General features: G+C 46.5%; 1 protein-coding gene across 1 annotated transcript in view; it reads right to left on the minus strand.

Annotated features, from left to right (window-relative positions):
* SEMA6A (semaphorin 6A) overlaps positions 1 to 21,745 on the minus strand; it is a 123,988-nt gene that overhangs the window by 35,580 nt on the left and 66,663 nt on the right. Inside the window, exons 4-11 of the mRNA XM_080803725.1 lie at positions 17,708 to 17,768; positions 16,658 to 16,720; positions 15,865 to 15,966; positions 10,282 to 10,372; positions 7,275 to 7,394; positions 6,492 to 6,580; positions 5,400 to 5,617; positions 1,920 to 2,051 (exon numbers count right to left, since the gene is read on the minus strand). Coding sequence (XP_080659851.1) covers positions 1,920 to 2,051; positions 5,400 to 5,617; positions 6,492 to 6,580; positions 7,275 to 7,394; positions 10,282 to 10,372; positions 15,865 to 15,966; positions 16,658 to 16,720; positions 17,708 to 17,768 — 876 coding nt within the window. The remainder of the gene's footprint in view (positions 1 to 1,919; positions 2,052 to 5,399; positions 5,618 to 6,491; positions 6,581 to 7,274; positions 7,395 to 10,281; positions 10,373 to 15,864; positions 15,967 to 16,657; positions 16,721 to 17,707; positions 17,769 to 21,745) is intronic.

The following is a 21,745-nucleotide window of genomic DNA, read 5'->3' on the forward strand; positions in this document are numbered from 1 at the left end:
TGATGGAGCTTCAGTCAAGGGGGGAGGTGTGTGCTCTGCCCATGTGGCAGGAGCTCCGCTGCCCGTCCTAAAACCCTGCTGGACGTCCCTGAGGCATACTTGCTCTACCAGAGGAGAGAAGGCAGCTGACTTGTGCACGATGTAGAAGACAGAGGTGCTTACAGAGTGGCCAGCCAGCATAGAGCCCAGCAACACTCACTGTAACCGGCTCTCCTTACCTGGGGCTCTGAGAATGTGCAGGGTTTGTCTTTAGTGTTTTTGATTGATTTGGGCAGGTATGAAAAGCCAGTTACACTGAAGATTCTCTCCTGAAAGGTAATTTCTTTATTTCTGAACAGTGACAGCAGAAAGTCATCTCTACAAACAGTACCGTGGTTTCAGGAGTCCGGGGACAGCCTAGTAAAGTCAGGTCAGGGAAACCCGACCCCAGTCCTGTCCACACCCTGTCTCTGCCTGCTGGTTCAGGAGAGTACACTGGACCCTGATAGCCCTGGCACGATCCGGCCTCATCTACGCACCATTTTATAGCACTAACCCAGCCAGTTCTGTGAAAGCATCCTGATGTCGGCCAGAGGCACAAGGAGGCCCGTGGAAGGATGGGGAGAAACCCATTGTCACCATCTGAAAATCACAGTTTGTGTCCTGGCCATAGCTGGCTATCACAGTCTTCACACATCAAGGGGAGCACAGTCTGTGAGTATTCCCTGGAATCTCACTCCTTGAGCCTAGCTCCCCTTCCCGCCTATCTGCAAAGTAGCTAACGTTCCCAGGCAGTGACGTTTCGGGGATCTCTCTGAGCTGGTCACAGTGTCCCTTTTTGCACCCGGTCTGCTCTCTGTGAGTAGCAGCGAATACACATGGCAGATAATTCAGGCGATGAAGACCGATGAACCACAGAGGGCTTCCTGTGGTTGGGGGGGAGCTGGGTAACATCACCTAAGTCAGTTCAGTTGAATGGACTGGCCTGCTCTGTGTGGGGGACTGGTGGCTGGAGGAGAGTGTTGGAAACCAAAAAAAGGAAGATACTGGGCTTTTCTGCAGAAGCCCAAAAATTCAGTGGAGGAAGCTGGACACACAACGTTTCTACAGACCTTAGCCCGTGTTCTAATGGAAGTGTGCAGCGCGTGTTCCATGGGGAGGGCAGGCATGGGGGTGGGGCAGAGTTTCATCCCGTCCCTCTGAGAGAGAACGAACTAGCTGACTCCGTGCGAAGATTTCGCAGAGGTTACACAGGACCAAGAGGTCTCTGCATTGTCCTGGGACAGCAGGTTCCCCATGAAAGCGATTCTGGGGCTCTGCATTTTGGTGGAGGGATATGGACTGTGTCTGGATCCATAACAGACTAGAATCCGGTAGAGCAGAGCAAACACAATGGTCCATTGTACCCACTGGTCTCTGGCCACCCTTGCCCCGGAGTCCTGGACGCAGCTCTGATCCAGCCTGGTCACAGAATCCAGGGATCACCGTGTATATTTCACATTTGTTTAGGGTGTGAGGACGTGGGTCTCTGTATAAGGACGGGGAAGCAGGGTGGAGTGGTGGAAGTAACCTACTCAGGTCTGTGCACTTGCACAAGACACATTCTGCCTCTCCGGGCTTCCCGTTTCCCAACCATACACCAGCAGGGCTGGACGGGATGCTTCCCATCGTCCTAGGATTACACTGGATAAGGCAATGGGATAGAGGTTAAGTAGAAGACTTGAGCCTTGTTGTTTTGAATATAGCTAGAGGTAATGCTGAGTTTAGGTTAAGGGGATGAAGGCAGATGGCCTTCTAGGTCTTTCTGTTGTTCCAGCATGTATATCTCTGGGGCCCCATGGAAGGTACCGGTGTGCGGTTCTCTAAGACACCCACTTGTCAGAGGACCACGGTGCCCATTTTTTGCTGTTCAGAATCTCCACAGAAATATTTACACATACCTGGGCTTGGGTACTCGTTCATCAGGAACTGGTGTCCAAGTGGAATCTGGAGATTTCTGCTCTTTGAACCTCCCCGTGAAAACATTGGCAATGTCGAGCATGTCGTAGGCACACACTGCAGACCCCGGGATGCTGTAACATAGCATTTCATGCCGCGTTACTCTCACAACTGTTACGCACGCAGCTTGGGAAACAGACTCCAAAGCACCTCTCCTGTTACGGACATTGGAAATTCCAAGTCTGCACCCCGATACTGTAAGGAATGCTGGTATACACAGGGAACATTTCCCTGAATGACGTTTGCATGGGTGGCTTTAAAGAAAAGACTGCTTACCGGCAAACTCATAGGAAAAAAAACCTCTTCTTTGGTTATTGCCTTTGGAACTGCATTTGTTCATAACTGGTGGTTCAGAAATTCCCTGAATTTTCACTCACTAACCTTAAAGTCTTTGTAAAACGTTTTACATCTCTAATATTGGGGTACATTTGAAGTAAAAGTGTCTCCATTGTCCACTAATTGCTTTTTTGTGTTCGGTTTATTCCAGCCAGAGACCCCGGGAGGGGGAATGTATGTGTGGGGAAAGCACGCTTATTTTCTGTTTGCCCACTGCCCATTTCAAGTTTTACTTCCTGTTTATTTGCATCAGACAAAGCAGCTTAAGTCTCTAAAGCACCAACGTTTTGCAAATAAAGTGCTCTATTACGTGCTAAATAATAATAATGGTGGTAATCTCTACCTGTAATTACATCCTTCCCTGGTACTCATGGAAGGACTGGGGGATTTTTAATCAGCGGGGAGAAAGCATGAATTATTCATTCATTTGAACCCCTGTTTGTCTCTAACTATGGTCATTCCTTGATTTTGATCAAATAAATGGCTGGCACCAGCTGGCCAAGAGCGTTCACCAGACTTTGAGGTAGTGACCAGGGCATGGGCGGGAGCACCCGGGCCAAAGACACGGGCGCTGTGCACGGTGACTGCGCCGTCCAGGGCAGAGAGACTGGTTTAGTCTTGACTTTGCAAATATTGAAAGGATATGGAAATCACTTCCTAAGTGATTAGGGAAATTTTCTGCCATCTTTAATGTCATAACACAGTTATTGAAGTATTACTAATAAAGCAAGAATTAGGGAGAGGATTAGAAAGCTTGTTTAAAATGAAGTGGCAGGATGAATTTTCAAATATGTGGACTATATGTACATTGTGTACAGAATTGGATAGATAAGACAGCGATCCCTTTGGTTTCAGAATCTCAGAACCCTAGCATTACGTACTTAATTTTGTGAAAGTCTTTTCATATCTCCCTATTGTAATAGTAACAGGGATACATAACGTAAATATTATGGTGAATAGGATAGCTACTGAAGTATTTTATGAGGCATCTCATAATAACTAAAGTTACCCTAGAGTTCGATAATCTTCCCAAGGTTAGAATCACTTGTGAAATCCTTTCGTCTTCCTTCACTCCGTCCCACCTCTGTTCATCTTTCCTTCATTTACCCTTTCTTCCCACCTTCTGTTCTTTTAGTGTGTATTTACGGAATCCCTAATCTCCAGCAGCAAATGCTCAATAAATGACAGCAGCTCTCAGCTAAGACGCGTTGGTGGGACTGGCAGACCTGGTAGAGGAGGGCACGAATGGGCACAGCACATCTAAGAACTACCTTTTAGCTCCAGCCCGTAAGCCTGTGCAGCTGGAAGAGGAGAAGGGCCTGACCATGGCGGGACAGGTGTGCTCACCAGGGAGCTTGGGTTTTGTCCCCAGGGCAGAGAGGAGCACCTCAAGGGCTTGAAACAGTCCTTCCCAACCAAGTTTGCATGTGTGGAGGATGGGGTGGAAAGGGACGAAACCAGAGCTAGTAAAACCAGGGGCAGACTCTAATTTATAGATGAAAATGGGTATGTGCATTGTTATCATTTTCTCATTTTACTGAACAAGTAAGGTTTCTGAGACTGCATAAGCATGTACTAAGTGGGGGCTTCCTAGGGGACTTCTAAGGAAATACTTTAAACGGAGTATCTGTAACGGACAAGAGTCTATTACTATGTTGTAATTACACGGGAACTCCCCCTCAACCCCCCACCCAGCCCCCCCATCAAACTAGAAACGTGCTCAGAAATTCCTCTAGCCCCTGCATTCCCATGTACCAAGACAGGTTCTTTTTAAACAATCCTAGATACTTGGGTTCCATAGTATGAACAGTTACGGCCTGGATTTTGTATCTTTTCTATGCTCAAGCCTCAAAATCCCTGCAGATGGTTAAGCTCACTCGGATGGAACTGAACACTTCTTGTTGCGGTATGGACTCATATTGTCATGTGTCTTCCGTGGAGAGCTCTTGACTCTCGCCCTCCAGCTAGCTGAGGAGCGTTAGTGCGTCCTTCGGTGTGTTCTGCCTCAGACTCTCCCTGGTTCGTAAGCATTTCTGTGTGCTGTCCTCCGGTCTCCTCATGCAGGTGCCTGTCATATGGACACCCCTCAGCTTCTTAAAAGTCTTCATCGAAAGGATGATTCAGACCGCAACAGTGTTTATCCGGAAGAGGAGAATACAGAACATCCCAGGTTCTCCACAGAAATGAGAAAGATATTCCATGTTTTTAGATTTTATGACCATGTCCGGTCATACAACAGTGCTAGGACTCTAAGGTTTAAGGTTTGGAAGAGCTCAGTACCAGGGAATCTCATGCCTGCCTTCCTCCTATTTTTTAATCTCTGCACAGTTCTGCTCCAGGAAGAATTTTTAGTTCGTCATTGGATTACTCAAAGCCTTAGCCTAAGTAAACATGAACATAGGAATGAACAGGCTGCCAGTATTTCTAGGTACATTGTTGGATGACTTGTAAGTCTTCACTCAAGCCTCCGGAGTCAATGGCGGTTGGGGTCCAGGTTCCTCGAACAGGGTAAGAAGCAGGGTCCCTTAGGTAGGGTGCGCGATGGACTTGTTGGAATCTCACATGTCACTCTGTAGCCTTTAAATACATTTTCAGTGGTTTCGCTTCCAAAGTTTTCAATCCAGTCATAGAAATATTTAAAGTCACACAGAACGTTAGATGACCTTGGGGAGGAAGGAGGAACCCTCTTGAGTTCCAGCGGTGCTTCTTTCATCTCCTGGCTACTTGGACCAGGTGACAAAATTGAGGTTAGTTTCCTCAGGTGTAAAAAGAGGGCAACAGTATTCAGTTTCTGGTACGACTGGAGAGATTCAGAAATAACACATGAGGCATGTTTCCATGCCAGACGTAGAACTAGGAGATACTGTTATAATTTATCTAATTACTTCCCCTAAAATCCTAATCTAATAATGCTTGTGACTGACTGTTAATTTGTTGATGAAAACCGAGTGTTAAGTGCTTTTAACCACAAACAGCGGGCGGCACATTTGGCATCAGTTGTGAAGCTTGTGCACTGGGAGAGAACCCCCCAGGGGAGAGGAAGCTGGGAAGGACCGGCGAGGTGAGCACCGCCAGGGCACAGTTACCTGTTATAAGGTGTGGAGAAGGTTGCCAGCACGACATCGCGCCCATTAATACGAATCACGTCCGTGACCGCCTGGAGTATGTTAAAATAAAAATGAGAGTCTCCGGGAACTGAGCAGTTGAGGCGAGCCTTCAGGAAAGACGTCCACTGTTTCTCCAGGACTCTCTGAGACCCTCCCATGTCATTCTTACACACCTGAGCCACTCTCGGGAAGACTACCTGCAGAGGAAACACACCGGGGAAAATCAAATGCACGTAACGTGGCGAGATCTTGGTGGAATTTGCCTTTCTTCGAAAACAGAAACACAACAACAAGGTGCTTAATTTAATCCCGTGTTTCTAAAATTAGTAGCCAAAAAAAAAGAAAAAAGGTCGGGGGTGGGGAGACTCATTGGAACAGCATGGTTTGAAAGATAAGGCTGTGGCATTTAATACAGAGCCACAAATCCTTCAGGGGATCAGCTCCCAGCCAGATAAACTCATTTCCATACAGACTGCTTAGCTTTTTATTTCCTCAAACAAAAGCATACTTCGGAGGCGTCATCTCTGCCATCCTCACTGGCTGCCTCGGGGCCCTCTCAGGCTCCCCATTCCTTCAACCCTGCCAGCCGCTGGGCACTGACTTTGTGCCCTCCAGCTTCCGGACCGCGACCCACCCTGTGGTAGAGGTAACTGGAGTGGACATCCAGTAAGCGTTCTGTTTTTTGCAATAAAGATAATCAACACTCTCAGTTTGCTTAAAGGTGCTGGATATTTACTCTCCTCCTGTGAAACAGCTCCGTTAAAAAAAAAAAAAGGACAGAAAACGATGAGTATACCGGGAAACCACCTCTCCAGACGCTTGAGACTCAGTATGAAGTCAACGAAAGAAACATCAGTCGGTTGCATTTTCAGTAGAGGTGGTTCAGAGGTTCCCTGTAATCTGGGACTGTGCTGAAAAAGGCTCCCAGGGCCCCGAGGCAGAACTGTGTTCATTGCCACCAGTCTTTGGCCGAGTCTTGTCAAAATGATGACCTTGAGCTTAGTTTTCTGGTTCTTCTTTCAAGGTCATTCGTAACAACATTGGGGTGAGTGAGACTTCAACCCTCCTTACCTTTCCCATGGTGTTGTACTCCACAGCTATTTCCCTGAAGAAGAAGTAGATGTAGTCTCCATAATCCACTGCTTGGACAAAGTATGGCTCTATGGGCAAATGGCATTTTAATTGGGGACATGTCACACAGAGTTAAAAGAACTTCAAATCAGTTGCAACCAGAGACATGGCATTAATTAAAAGTGTAGGGCCATTAGCCGTGGGGTTAACGTGAACCATTTCTAATGACCACACATGCAAGTGCTAGTGATTCCAAGAGGCACTCAAGCCTATCAATTCTATCTTTCAGAAGTGGTTGCAATGAACAATGAAGAATAAATGAATTTTCATATGTCTCTAATTTTATTTTCCACAATGGAATGCCTGCATCGCAGAAGGGATTTTGTACACGTCTCCTTGTGAACCCTGACTCATAAAGGGTCGTGAATAGCTTTTTTCTTGCTCCCCACCACCTCCAGTCCCTTGTTCCCTTCCATGAATGAAACATTCAGTTCTTTTCACGTTAGACTCTGAAATGAGAGCTCGAGGCAGGAAAGATGAATGTACTGTATTCTGTTGTAGTGACATTGGTCGTTGTGTTAATACTCCCGAAACTCACGGGAAGTGAAAGAGGGAGGTAAAGAAATCAGTTGGGGCAAAAGATGGCATTTCCACCTCCCTGTCTGTCAGAAGCCATTACTAAAATGAAACTACAGTCTGGTCTGTCCAGGCTCTAAATCTCCCTCAAGCTATGTATCTCCACCCCCACCTCCCACCCCCCGCTTCTCTTAATTATTTGTTCACCTTTCAGCCATTTGGAATCATGCTTGACGGTCCGTAGGGTTGGGCTGTCTCCAAGACTCCGGTAAATGACTGCGTCGATGGCAAGGAAGTCAGTCACTGTGGCTGAGTATAGTTTTCCATCTTAGAAGAAACAGAGAAGAGGTGAGCAGGGTGGGAACAAGGCAGTGGGTGTGGGGGGAATAATAGAGACATCCCCCGGACGGCTTTCCTACATCAGCAAATGAGATAGGACAACTGGGAAAAATCCAAGAGTCGCTGGGAAAATACTTGGCCCGCATTCCTAACCATTTTAAATTAGGATCTTGAGAGATGAAACATTTTTCATTTTTAAATTGCATGGCAGTTTCTGAGCAGCAGCAGCAGCAGCTCAGGGAACAGGGCAAATGAAAAATGTTGTTTGCTTCACTTGATGAGATGGACCTTGGCTGGCATCTCAAGGCCGAGAGCCCCTGGACGCTGTTGCTGCCACCACGCCGTGGCCAGCTGGATTAGGTGGGAGCCCGGGGAAAGACAGAAACTGACAGTATCACCAGAAATGTGAAGTGTGAGAAGTGATGGGAGTCCTTAGCCTGGGCAGGTGCGGGGAGTCAGAGGGGTTTCAGAAGCAAAAAGAAGTGACGGAATTGCTACTTTGATCATGAGACTCGCTGCTTCTCTGTACTTCAGTCTTGAGAGCCACGGAGCCCTGCCGGTGGAGCTTCAAGAAGAGATACTTACTTCAGTGTTTCAAAGTCCTAAACTGAAAACATTCTGACACTGAAGATGCCAAAGCAAGGAAAAAAGGGGAAGGGGTGCTCCAGGTAAGCCTGGCCTTTGAGAACTCATGGCTTTTGGGAGACGCGCTTTAAAGGTCTATCCAAGGCAGAAGAGCATGAAGAAAGTTGAGGATTAATCCCTAGTGCTTTTGGTTCTCTTCCTGGATTCATAAACGTGCTGCGTACAAATAATCCAGTAGGATCTTGTGGAATAGTAGAATCTATGCAGGTTGTGAGACAGAAACAGTAACTATGTTCAAAATAAAAAAGTCCTTCCGTGGTTCATTTTTAGTGGGTGCCTTCATCGGCTGTGTGTCCATGTGGCTTACATACATGGTAGCACCGTTTCAGCTCTCCCGCTGGCGGGGTAAGCATCGTGTTTTTTAGAAAAGTTTATCCCAACAGATCTCAGCAAAGTTCTTGATGTCTCCTTTTGGTCTAAAAATAACGGAAATTTGCTGAGGTTGGAGGTAGAGCTGTCTTGAACATCTGCATCGTTAACAGCCGTCTATCAATAACATGCTGACTGGTTAGATCGGACCCGCAGATGGCAAACCTAGCTATTGATAAGCACACGTCTACAAAAATCACAGCTTTTCTTCAAGAATCGATCAGAGCCCCAGGTCATGCGGGTATGCCGGGTAGTGGGGGGCAGCATGTGTGCGGCCATGTGTGTGTGTTTATGTGTGTATTTTCCGTCCACTTTCCATTATGCTTTCGATTTCGCATTCAGCATTCGGTGTCTCACCAGAACTTTTACTTATAACACAGAGCACTGTTCTGCTCCTCTTGCTAAGATGACAACCATTTTCCTTGCAACAAGGATCTTCTATAATAAGGGCTGAGATTTCATGAGATTTCCAACAGTCCAATGAAAAGCTCCCCACACCTGTCGGGGGAGTTGGAGGGGTATTCGGAGTGTTGCCTGTTGCTCACAGGGCTTGCTCTGTGGAGTCCTGGAAGGTTCCTGGAAGGCTGGCGACTTTAGCCACTCCTCTGATGCTCCCACCCCCTTTGGTTGACAGTTAACTTCTACATGGTGGCCCACATCCTCCAGGGGCCCAGCAGGTTCAAGTGTCAGGAAGGGGCTGTAGCAGAAGTTAGGCACTTGGGTACACTTTGCTCTGGCTTTGCTCCTGCCCGTGCTGACTGACGGGTTTACAAGACTCTTCTAGAGTGTCGCACGTCCCCCTGATACTGCGTGCTACTATTGGGGAAAAAGCCTGAGGAGCCCTTCTTGGCACAGGCCATTTCCCCACCCTGGGACTGCAGCCTGAGGCTCACAAGCGTGTGGCACCGAGGATGAGGTTCAGGGAGCTGAGCTTGTTTCATAATGGAAGCCCTAAAGTTTCCCATCAAGCTGGGATGTGCCAGTTTTGAGCTGTTGTGATGGAAATTACAGCTAACTGCTTTATTACATGCTATAACCACCACTATTATACCCACACTTCTCCCCGCACCCACCTTCGCACAGCTGGCAATGAATTCCTAAATAAATTCCTAATTAAAACACACACACACACACATGCACGCACACTCTCTCATATGCACGAGAATCCCAATCTGAAGATAACAGTTTAGTTGCTGCTGCTTTTTACCTTTGGCAGGGGAGGCAAGGGGAGAGGATGAGGAATATGCACCCTGGCCCCCATTATCTTTCCATCAGAGAGAAGCACACACCCTAATCAGGTCAGTGGTATTTGAGGTGTCTGCTGGAAACTTGCGGGCTTATGGACTCCCTGCTTGGACATCTTCCTGCAGCTTTACCTTGTCTCCTCCCTTTCCCCTTCTACGTGTGGACAAGAACACACGTGTCTGTGAGAGCAGTCCATCCCTCTCTGAGGAAGAATTGAAAGAGCAGAGACATGAAAAGGCCCTGTGTCCCAGATCACGGCACTGAGCCACTGATTCATACCAGCCCCAAAGTCCATCCCACCTTGAATAATCAATCTACATTGGCCGTTCAAGGGGGGATCTTTGATTATTTGAACCCAAACATGCCCTACACAATATGTCACACACTGAGTGTGAAGCCGTGATCCTTTTCTGAGGCACACAGGCACGGGGTGGCGGACACTCCTTGTACGAAGCAGAAGTACAATTTCCATGTGAATTTCAAATGGAAAAGGCGCTGTTAATTACAGTATTCCCCAGAGAATCAGAGGACAGCCATGACTACACGAGTCCTCCGGAGGACCTGCAGAGACAGGCATGTGAGAGCAGATGCAACGAGAGGAAATCACGTCGTTTACCTGCAAACAGTGCGACGTTGGCATGTTTGGCATCATATGGGCATCTGGCCATTCCACTGAATTCATCTCCAGAAGGTTCCAGAGTATCCATCTAAAGGAAATAATGGGACTTCATTAGGAACAGTAACAACCAACAGTAGTCAGAGCAACAAATACCTATAAATCACTTAATATGCAAACTCATTCGTACACATAGTACAAAGGATCCTCAGATCCCCTGAGATAAGTCTGTTGGTTTCAGGTGTGGAAACAGCTTCGGAGAGATGAACTCACTTGTCTGAGGTTCTGCAGTTAGGAGAGCCTGAGAGTCATGTTTCCTCGACTCTTAACTGTTAGAGTTAATAGCTTCCCATATCCTATAGGAACGGCCTAGAAATAAGTGTCTTTTCCTTGGAAAAGGAATTTTTAAGGCAACCACTGGGGGAAAAACAAAAAACAAAAAACTTCCTCCTTTCCTCCTCCACGGCCTCTGAATTAAATGTTGAGTCATAAACTCTAGAGAATGATCTCAGTCTTTGGTTTTGTTTTGCCTGAGGAGCCCTGCCTTTGTGGGTTAAATCCCAGTAGAAGACACTGGAATTCTTTCTCTGGCTAGCTGGCAGAAGAGGATGGCGTCAGGAGAGGCACAGAAACGTTGATGCAAGTGGAGCTCTGGTGGCCCTTTGCACCAACTTCAGAAACCTGTCCCACCCTCCAGTCGTGTAGATGAGAAGGAAAGGTCCAGAAGATGAGGGGCTCACACAAGTCAGCGGGAGTCAGGAGTGGGGCTGCCTTTTGACACCCACATGTGTGCTCCCCCCAGGCCTTGTCCCTGCATGCTGGAGGGTCTAACGGGTCTGTCGGTGAGTTTTGTTTGGCCATCTTAGTATGGAAAGAAAGAAGTGGGGGAGGGGAGGGAGAGAGAGAAAGAGGAGAAAAGGAAAGAAAAAAAAACTGAGCTCTATTTTAAAACAAGGAGATTGTAAATGAAACCCGATTTCTTATTTTTGAGCAAGTGGAAAAGTCACCTCAAGCCTTTCTTACCCAAGTGGCAGCAACCAGCTGTAAGAGAAGTAACAGCCCCTTGCCATTTTCTTCCAACAGGCACATAGACCTCAGCACCAAGGCCTCCTTGCCCACAGAATGTGAGCTCGCCCTGCTTGTCTTGCTTCTGCAAGTTACCCACCTAGCTTCCTAGGGTTTGCAGGTATGCTAAAGCCTCACCGAATTCTATTTTCCTTTCCTCCACGTCACACGGAACTCCATTTCCCACCCTCCCTTGCAGTTAGGCGTGCTCACAGAATGAGCTCTGGCCAGTAGAATGTGGGCGGGGGGAGGCTGTGTGCCCCCTCTAGGTCTTGCCTCTAAAAACCTCCCAGTATCCTCCACTCCGGGTCTCTGTATTTCCGCCCTGCTAGATACAAAGGATCCAGTCCAGACTCCCAAGATCCTAGGAGATGGCTGAGGTAGGAGAAGGATGAAGTTTAGCCTTCTGCATAACCTAGTGGAGCAGAGCCTCCGTCCCTGACCTGAGCAGGAGAGAAAGTTCTCCAGGCCAGCCCCTGGCCTCCATCAGAGGTCGGTGCACCTTGGCCAGTGATTCGGTGGACTCTGCCTCCTGCCCTGTGGTCTTTTTCCGACACCGTGGGATCTCCCTAGCATTTTATAGCTCAGTACCAGAGTCCGTACAGTTATCTCCTCCACGTCGTTATTGTTTTTATAACCCTCTGTGGCTCAGTCTTCTTTCTGTAGTGGGAGGTATCTTGTTTACCTCTGGCGGTTGCCTGGTTTGACTACAGGACCAGATACAGAGCTGGGGGAAGAGAGGCCTGAGACAGCGCAAGTGCCCAGGGACGACCCGCTGAAAGGCACTGAGTTAGGGACCCTTAAGTCACGGTATATGGAATCGTCGTGCGGGAGGAGTGAGGTGCTTCCTGAGCAGCTTGGAGTGGTGTCCAGTTGTGTTTTTTGCCCTCAAGCCCCAGGAAACAGTTTCAGGGAGATAGCAGAAGTTCTATCTTCTCAACTGCTTCGAAATAGCTCCTATGAAAGCCCATCCTATCTGCTCAAACTCGTTCACAATCCCAAAAGCAGTTGTAGTAAAAACACATATTTTTAGGGGAAAGATGTTCAGGTGAGATATCCTTTAAATGCACTCTTCTCCCCTCAGCACACTTACGAAAGGTTTGGTTTTTTTAAAATTTTTTGATTTTTTTTATCCCAATAATAGTATCGTGTTGAACTGTGACAGACTTTGTGGTCTGCGGGTCTGGCAAGCATCCAGAAGTAATGGTTAGTCCACAGTGATGCACTGGAAATGCCTTTTCCCCCACCTGTGCGTGCTGTAATCCTGGCAATGGGGAGACCGTAGACAAGGGGGGATTTATGTTATTAAGTGTGCCTACTTCTTAAAAAAAAAAAAAAGGGAGTCATAGCTATAGCAAGTCAAAGGCAAGAAGCAGTGAAGTATTAATGTTTTGGTTTGTGAGTCTGGAACGGTCCAGAGATGAAACAATGCCATGGTGAAATCCTCTTTCCATGAAGTTAGAACTAATCCTTGTGGTAGTCTCCAAATCTTAGACTTAACAGCAGCCCCTGGAAATTAAATCACCACAGGGTACAAGTAATTATACTAAGAACCAGCCTGACTTCCTGCACAAGTTGAAGAGGTTTAGAGAGTAGGAGGGAAAAGGCATGGAGTATAGTTTTGGGTTTGTAGTGGGCGGCCTGCGGAGTGCTTCCCCAGGTAATCTTACTTGGGGCCTGTAATCTTCCTGATACATTTGGCTTACTTCTGTTTTAAAACTGTGCAAACTGGGGCATAGTGCAGAGGTGGAGACCAAAAATTTGTCACCGTCCTGCTTCAAGTTAGAATAATCCACTTGATGCCTCTGTGCTAAGAGACTTGGGTTTTTGGTGGGGGTGTGGGGGGGGAAATGGGCCATTGTTTTTGCTTTGAACCTGTAGTCCTGATCTGTTCATAAAAGGCGCTTAAGAGAGACTGTCCGTTCTTCCTGCAGCCAAGTACATTCTTGTCTCCTACCGTCAACAAAGCCTGCTGTGCCCTGAGTCTGAAAACACACTTCTCTGAGCACTGCCAAGGCAGACAGGACTGCGCAGGAAGAGCGTCCCATGTGTGGTTTCTGAGAGGCCCAGGCTTCCAGACAGGTCCCAGCAGATGTGGCTAGAACAAGGGAGAGGTGACAGTCTCGCCACAGGTGAGGCGTCCGGGGGAACGGAACATGTGTGGGGAGAATGAGCGAGACCACTCCTGGTCTGTGTGTCACAGTGCCAAGAAAACCTGTCATTTGTCATAAAAGATAGCTTTCCAGGTAGGGAATTGGTTGGGAATTGTGAAAAGCATTAATCTTAATGAGTCCTAAACAATGACAAACGGGGATGGAATATTAAGTGGGAGAATGAGAGTCAGAATGTCAGCTGTCACTGGCCAGAGGAAATGTTTGCACTCACTGCCTGCTGCAGACCGAATTGGTCCTGTTTTTATTAGAAAGTTTGCTATTTTAGGACAGTGTTTTTTACATTAATTTAGATTTTTCTGAATTATCACTTACCTTACCTTGCCACTGAATGTTTTTAGTGGGTCGCCTACATTTTGTGCCTGGGGTGAATGCCTCCCTTGCCTCACACTAATCCCGCCCCTGCAGGTGCCTATTTCCAAGTGTCAGATGGAAGTTGAGCATGAGGTTAATAAGACAGACCCTCCCTCTGATGTCTGTGTGAAGGCTGAGGGTCTTTTTTTTCCCCCTAATTTAAAAAAATGATTTTATTTATTTATTTGACGCAGAGAGAGAGATCACAAGTAGGCAGAGAGGCAGGCAGAGAGAGAGGGGGAAAGCAGCAGGCTCCCTGCTCAGCAGAGAGCCCAATATGGGGCTCAGTCCCAGGACCCTGAGACCATGACCTGAGCCTAAGGCAGAGGCCTAACCCACTGAGCCACCCAGGCGCCCAGGCTGAGGGTCTTTTAAAACTGTCCCAGGAAAGATTGCTTTGGATATCAGCCCATCATTTCTCTTTGCATTCTTTACACCCTTGGGGCTTCACTTTATGCTGGTGATACACAAATGTGTATTTCTCTCCATGTCTCTCCCTAAATCAAGGCTCACCCATCCATCTTCTTGTTAGCTCTGCCTGTTCACATCTCCCAGGCAGTGCCGTCCACAGGGCTTGGCGTCCTGACTGAGCGGGAACCCAAACCCCACCTTCTGACAACCTGCTCCCAGCCCCAGTGCTCTTCTGCTCTTCCTCCCTGTCCCAGTGCGGGCAGCTCCATCCGTCCACTTCCCCAGGAGCGAACACAGCAGTCATTCTTACCCCCTCTCTCTCCTTATCCTGGGGTGCTTATCCGTTATGACGTCCTACTGGTTTTTGTCCCTTGACAAAAGGGGCATTTGTCCCTTGTCTGTTCTTCTCCCTTCGTCCCTAGGGGGCACCTAGCTCTCCAGTCCCTGCTGTTACTACTTGTCGCTTCAGAGTCCAGCACTTAGACCCACAGGAAGTTTCTCAAGCTCAACAGACTGTTTCTTACTCAGTGCCTTTGTTCCTGCCATTCCCCCTGCCTGGAATGTCCTCCTCTCTCCTTTTGGCTAAGGTCTACCTTAAAACAAAGGTTAGGCGTCTCAGTCCCTCTTACCCCACACAAATGAACAGAGCACGCATTGGGAGGCACTGGGTCAGGCTCTGGACAGTTGTGGAGCTTGAGGGTGTCTCCTGGGCTGGGTGCGTTCATGTTCCCTATGTGAGAACTGCTGCGGGGAGCATCTCGAGAGTGGGATCATCTGCCCCCTTCTGGAAGCCTTCTCTGATTCTCCACCTCAGGCTAAGGTGAGCGCCTTTCCATTGTCCTTCCATAATGCTCTGCCCCTCATGGAATTATAGTTTTTTTCTCCCTGTGTGGCTTCCCTAAGGATGGAGGCCCCCTCTTTGTCCTTAAAGCCTCAGTGCCTGGCCACGCGAGGAACACAGTACATGTGTGCGGGAAGAAGGGCTGCGGCGGGAAGGACGGGCAAGGGGAGCGAACAGATGTGGGGCTGCTTCAGAACTAACTTGATCTATTAATGCTCTGAGACTTAATTTTGCTTTCCCTTGCATAAAGGCCACAGTGGCGAGAGTGCTAAATGGAATTAAACTTCTGCATTCTTAGAAGTCTCTCCTAGAAGAAAGCCCACAGTTTGCACTGGTGTGTGTTTGAGATCCCTCTTAAAACAGGAATCACTCACAACCTATGTGTGTTTTTGTGCTCAGGGAGGATGGTGAGGTAGGAGGGAGAAGGTGGGAGGGAGAGAGAGGAAGTCCACATGGTGTACATGGAAAAGTCTGTTGGCACTCCGAACAATGAAGAATAGGGTCTTAGAGAAACGAACTTTGCTGGGAAGGCTCCTTAAAGATGTGTCAGTCAGTCCCGCACAAACAGGAAGCTTAGGAGCCTGCTCAGAATCACTCATGTGGAGCAGTACATTAAGTCCAGTGGGTGAGAGGAACCCAGATGGTGTTGAATTACCCCTCTTAGGTCGCTGCAGGTACACGCACAGTAAATCACGGAATACCTCCGGCCCGTGTGGTTCCAGCAGACAAAACTGCACTTACCTTATAGTTTCTGCAGGAAGGGTTGAAGGCATTCGTTCCACAGACAAACAAAGTATCATCGTTTTTCTTTAGAAGAACTTTAATAAAGTTGTGACACTCATCCTGAAAAATAATTCAAACTCTTTTGTATTCAGTCTGGCCAATAGAGAAATCCATCCTTCACTGTCTCCCACCATCTGCTGACGGTAAGGTTAAAGAGTTTCCCTGTTAAGAATTCGAGCTCCTCCTGATGTTTAACCAAAACATGACGTGGACAACAACGGCTTTTTTTTTTTTTTTTAACAGTAACTAAAAGCACAGGGTAGAAAGAACGAGCGTGCAAGTGCCAACCTTCCACTGTATTAATTTTAATGCCAGATGTCCCAAGGTCCCTTGCTGGGCAAGACTCCTGGCTGAAGTGTGTTTTTATGCTGTTCTGGGACTCAAGGTGCAAACCCCTGTCTGTCTGTGCAGCTCTGTTCTGAGCTCTTCCTCACCCTCCCCAAGGACTCTGGTCTGTGCGGCGGGCTACTGGCGAGTGTGCTCAGAAGAGCTGGGGCAGCGGGCTCGGTGTCCATAATCCCTGGTGCCCCTAAGTAGTTCGTGATGCAGCCCTAGCAGCTGTCGTAATATTTCATCACATTAAAAGCAAACTGTTTTTGCAAATTAAAGCCTTCAGTAAGTTGATGGAAAAAGCAATTACTGGGGGAAAAGGGACTAGCACGATCCATTCCACATCACGGTCTACGGCCAGAGATAACCGTCAAAAACTTAACCCAAAGTGGCAGCTGCAGGAGGAATGAAAATTGCCTACCTTATGTTTTCCCTTCATTCTGCATGTGTCTACATCAGCCTGTCTAGATTTCCATGTCAGTTTCTGCGGGGATCAAGAAAGAAATCAATTAGAGCCTAGAGGTTGTTGCATTTGATTTTAGAAGTAAGAGTTCCCTTGGGGAGATGGTGGCTGAACATATATTTATTGAAAGCTTTCCGCACCCTTTCTCCATGATTAATTCACCATAACAACAAAAGATCGGAGACGGGAACCGTTCATTTAATTTTGAACTCCTATCTATTCATTAAACTACAGAATGATCATCTTCTCCTTGAGATAAAGATGAAGGAGAAAAGGAAAAAAGAACAAACAACGGCATGGAAATTTCTCATAAAATATCCAAATCAACTTGCTCAACGACGCTCATTTTGATAAACTACATGTCCTTGCCCTTTCCTTTCAGTTGATGAATCACTTTTCATAAAGCACGCTTTTTCTCTTAAAATATGGAAGTCATTTACTTGAACATAAAGGGGACATTCACTTTCGGTGGACAAAGGTTTAATTCAGGTTCCACTCCACGTAAATTCATGGACTGAAGGGATCGTCTACTTCTGTGGCAGATTTTATTAACTAAAATACCTCCACGTGGAGTTATAGGGGAAGCTTAAGTTATATTTTATGTCTTTCTGAAGTGGTTAATGATTAGATTCCTGAGCCACAACAGGCAAATCAAACTTAATACTGCAAGACGTGGAAACGTAACATTGAAACATTTGTGGGGCAAAATTTTACATATGAAAACTGTTATTTTCCTGGACAAACATCGTAGTATTTTATTAAAGGAATTTGGAAATGACCTAAAACTCCAAAGGACACAGGCACATATATTTGGTGAATAAACTTTGAAGTAGATAGCTGTTTTCAAACATGGATTCACCCCACGTTAGTAGGACCACAAAAAAAATGTTCCAAATTATTCCAAATTATTAGCCATGTCACCTCACTCAGTGCATTTCAAATACGTAATCCCTTCTAGAGCTGTCCTAAACCCCTTCATTTTAGAAAGATGGTTTTGAAACTACTTACTTTGCTACAATAGATTTCTTCTGTGTGTGAGGTGTCCATATCAACAGTATAAATATGGTCCCTGTAAAGAGTGAGAAATTGATACAGTGTCAGATACAGGGGTCAGGATAGTTAATTTTCTCCTGAATGAGTGTCTGTCTCATTCAAGGCAGATAAATCCATATCCACGTTATTAGAAAAGAGACCTCCACATGCAAGAAAAAGGGAACAGTTCAGCCTGCAAGAGATACCCCTCGATCACACTTTGCTACTTCTGACAAATCGTGGCATCTTGCTGAGAGGGACACCTTTTATGAAAACTTTGCTGTCGTCTCCCTCATACCAGTACTACAATCTCTGTATGTATGTAGTTCAGGAGAGAGGGCTTTGAAAGTGAAACTGTCCGCAAACCCAGAACACAGGTGGGTTTCCCCAGGCCCTTTCAGTATCTTCCAATCCATGCACCAAACACTTGCTATTTCAACAGGCCACCTTCCTTCATCATGGGAGCTAACAAAGAGCTCATCTCTGGCTGTTTCTCCCCGTACGAAACTTATTTCCGGCCTTAGCTTTGATGATGTGATTGACAGGATGGGAGATGATAAAGGTGAAATTATTTCCAGAAAGCACTGTTTTCTTCACACAGTGATGGTCAATTAAGGTCTAAAATGTGCTTGAGCTAAAGTTTACATTTCTTGCTTCTGTTCACCTTCCTGTTCTGCTGAGAATCTGGTTGCCTTTACGATCTGCTGCCAATCTCCCCCTGGAAGGGAAGAAACAGAATCAGCAGCTCAGGTGTGGGGCTATATTTAAACATCCCCTTCTGTGTGAGCCGAGTACAAGGGCGTTTTTGTCTGGGATTCAGAAGAAAGAAAAGAAAACTCACTCAACTGAGGAGATGGGGGGCTAGTGAGGGAAAGCAAAACAGCTCATTTTCCCTTGAAATAACATTGACTTTTTCTAAAACGCAGGAAGTCCTGGGGCTGGAAAATTACCCACAGCTTTTAACCAGGACCTCAAGGCTCCCATGTACTTTCAGGGCCCCTCATTACTTAAGAGAAAGTGGAGAGATTGGGGAAGGAAAAAAAAAAAAAAGAAAGGAATGATCTGCTGTCAGGATTCCTTTTAATCCCCCCCCCCCCCTTCTTTAGAGATCTGCTACTGCCTTTAGGAAAAGTACAACAGAGAAAAACAGAAATACAAACAGGCTTTCTCATGTGAAAAAGTTGGGGGCAAAGCGATTGGCTTACAGAATTTCCTTGCAACTGTGAGCCTTTGAGGTGTGTGTGTGTGTCTCTCTCTCTCTCTCTCTCTCTCTCAGGGTGGTGAGGGGGAGAATGGTGAGCCTGTTTTTGTAAATCGCTGAATTGGGAAGTTCTTGGAACCTCAGTAGGGTGCCAGAATCACCCTGCCCTTTAATTTCAAGGCAGTTTTATTGCATTCGTTTATTACTTGTTTGACTTTATTGGTGGTGCTGTGGGTCAGGCTCATTACTGGGATGGAATTGCCTATTACTTTGGTATCAGGTTTGAGATGACTCTAGGTTTTTTCTTGCCCTTCCTCCCCTGAAAACTTTAAGTAGGAGCTGAACATATGAATTGTAAATTAACAGCTGATTAATATGCACTGCCAATTCCTCTGAAAGCTCTGGGATTGCCCCCTTCTGGCATGGCCTGTTTATGTTAATTAGCAGTTTGGAGATTACACAACAACAAAAAAGAATTTTCAAAATGGATAGTAATAAGGCAGAATTGCAGGGTCCCTGCCATCAAGGCTCACTCAGTCTCTGGGTTCTGGATGGGACTTGGCTTCTGATGACTGACTGACACCACTTGTCTAAAAGAATCAGGAAGCTTATTTTAAAAATAGAATTCTGTGAATGAACTCTTTTGGACCACTGCAGTCTTTTTCAGTATCCAAGAGATCACACTACCTAGCAAACAGAAAGCACACTTTATGCTAAACCTAAGGCCGTGGTGGGCGGTTACTCCCTCCTGTCCGTATGTACATCCCAGGATTCATTAGCTTCTGAAATCAGTTATTTGAACACAAATTGACTTAATCTGAGGACTTCCCTCTTCCCCACCTCTAGTGAGCAAAACTGAATTGTGTTGCTGTGGTGTGAGCCTTGGGGCAAGGACTGGACTTCACATCGTGTCACTTGCTGCCCAGGAACTGGGATATCTCTGGGCTGTGCTGGGAAAAGGGAGAGGAGAGACCCTAAACATAGTGACCAGGAAACTCCTTCAGGAGTTTTCCCAAGGGTGGGTACTAAGGCTGTGTGTAGAATGGAAACCAATAGGTCAGTGCAGGGGTCTTACAAATTTGACGTTTACGAAAGGCAGGTCTGTTCTGACCTCTGCAGGTCTGTTCATTTTTAGTTTTAAAAAAATGAATGTGTTTCTCTCCTTTTCCCCCCTTACATTTCTCCTTTTGGCAGGGGGGCATGGGGAGGATAACACTGTCGGGTTTTAACGAGCTGGAATAACTGTCACTTTTTAAGTTTACACAGCACTTTGCTTCTGACTCAGGGGCCACCCTGGACCTGCAGTCCACACCTGCACTAAATCATCAGGTATGAGGGTCGTCTGTTAGCCTGTTTTCCCCCTTTGAGACTGAATCGCAGACTGAATCATTCATAGAAGATTCTTGACTCAGCCTATTTCTCACAGATCCAGTGTTGAATCATTTGTTTTGACCAGCTTATAGATAATTGACTACACATGTAATTTTCCAGTGCTGCTACATTTAGGAATCCAAAAACGATATTTAAGAAGGAACTGATGGGGGTGCCTGGGTGGCTCAGTCATTAAGTGGCTGCTTTCGGCTCAGGTCGTGATCCCAGGGTCCTGGGATCGAGTACCGCACCGGGCTTCCTGTTTAGCGGGGAGCCTGCTTCTCTCTCAGTTCCTACCCACACTCATGCCTCTCTATCAGATAATTAAATAAAATCTTAGGGCCCCCCCCCCCAAAAAAAGAAAGAAGGACCTACTCTTCTACCAGAGGGTCACCTACTGGGGACCTCATTGCAGCTGAGGAATACCCACGCTGGCTATGTTCCTGGGCAGAAGCTGGGAGAAAGTTACTGCCAGGACCAGTGGTCCCAGCTCTCCTCCTCAGCAGGCTTCCCAGTACTGGGAGTAAATGCCCAGCTTCTAGAGCAAGGCCACCCCACTTCAAATCCTGCCTTTGTCATTTTGGTCCCAGGCATTTCCCCTTCCTCTCCCTGGGTTTCTTCCTGTAAGACAGGGAGATAATAGCTCCTTCACTGAACTAGGGTTCTTTTCCAGGATCGAATGAATGAACATTTGTAAAGAACTTACACAGCACATACGACTAATACGTACCATGTACGTATTTGTGAAGTACAGTTGTTGGAAAGGGCTTCGGCACTGCTCCCCGGGACATGTTGTTGGGTGCTTGCAGGATATTGTATGTGGCCATTGGTTTTTGGTTTATGTCGCATAGCTTTTCATTTGAGAACACCGAAGTGCTTTAGAAGAATGAACCACTGCTCTTATTGACCTGTTCCTTATCCATGCTCACAGCCATGAAAGTATCATGGACATAATCTCTGTTTCTTCTTCCCACTGTGCAGTGATTAATTGGTGTGGACCCAGGTGAAGATCACCGTGGAACCCCACAAGGTATTGTTCCTTGTCACGTTTCATTTAGAATTTTTCTGAATGAACTAGGCACCTCCAAGATTGGGGATCATCCATTGTTAGAACCCCAAGGGACTTCTTAAAATAATCTGACGTCTTATTTGAGAGAGGACACATCATAGCCAGAGAGGTCGTGGTCCAGGTTAATGAAGAATAGAATTAAGACAAAAGCCTAAATCCATATGAGCCCTGTTTGGGCTGTTTTCTTGCTATGCTATTCAGCCCTTAAGACGCAGTCTGTTTAAATGACATTACCCAGTGGTTGAGTATTTTCTTAACTAGATCCAAATCGAAAACTCTTTTAAAATTGGTGCTACTGTCATTCTATTGCAGTAATGATATATACTACATACTCACTACAAAGTGACTATTACACTTACACACTATTACACTA

This window comes from Martes martes (assembly GCF_963455335.1).
Source record: "Martes martes genome assembly, chromosome: 5".
NCBI classification, from domain to species: domain Eukaryota; kingdom Metazoa; phylum Chordata; class Mammalia; order Carnivora; family Mustelidae; genus Martes; species Martes martes.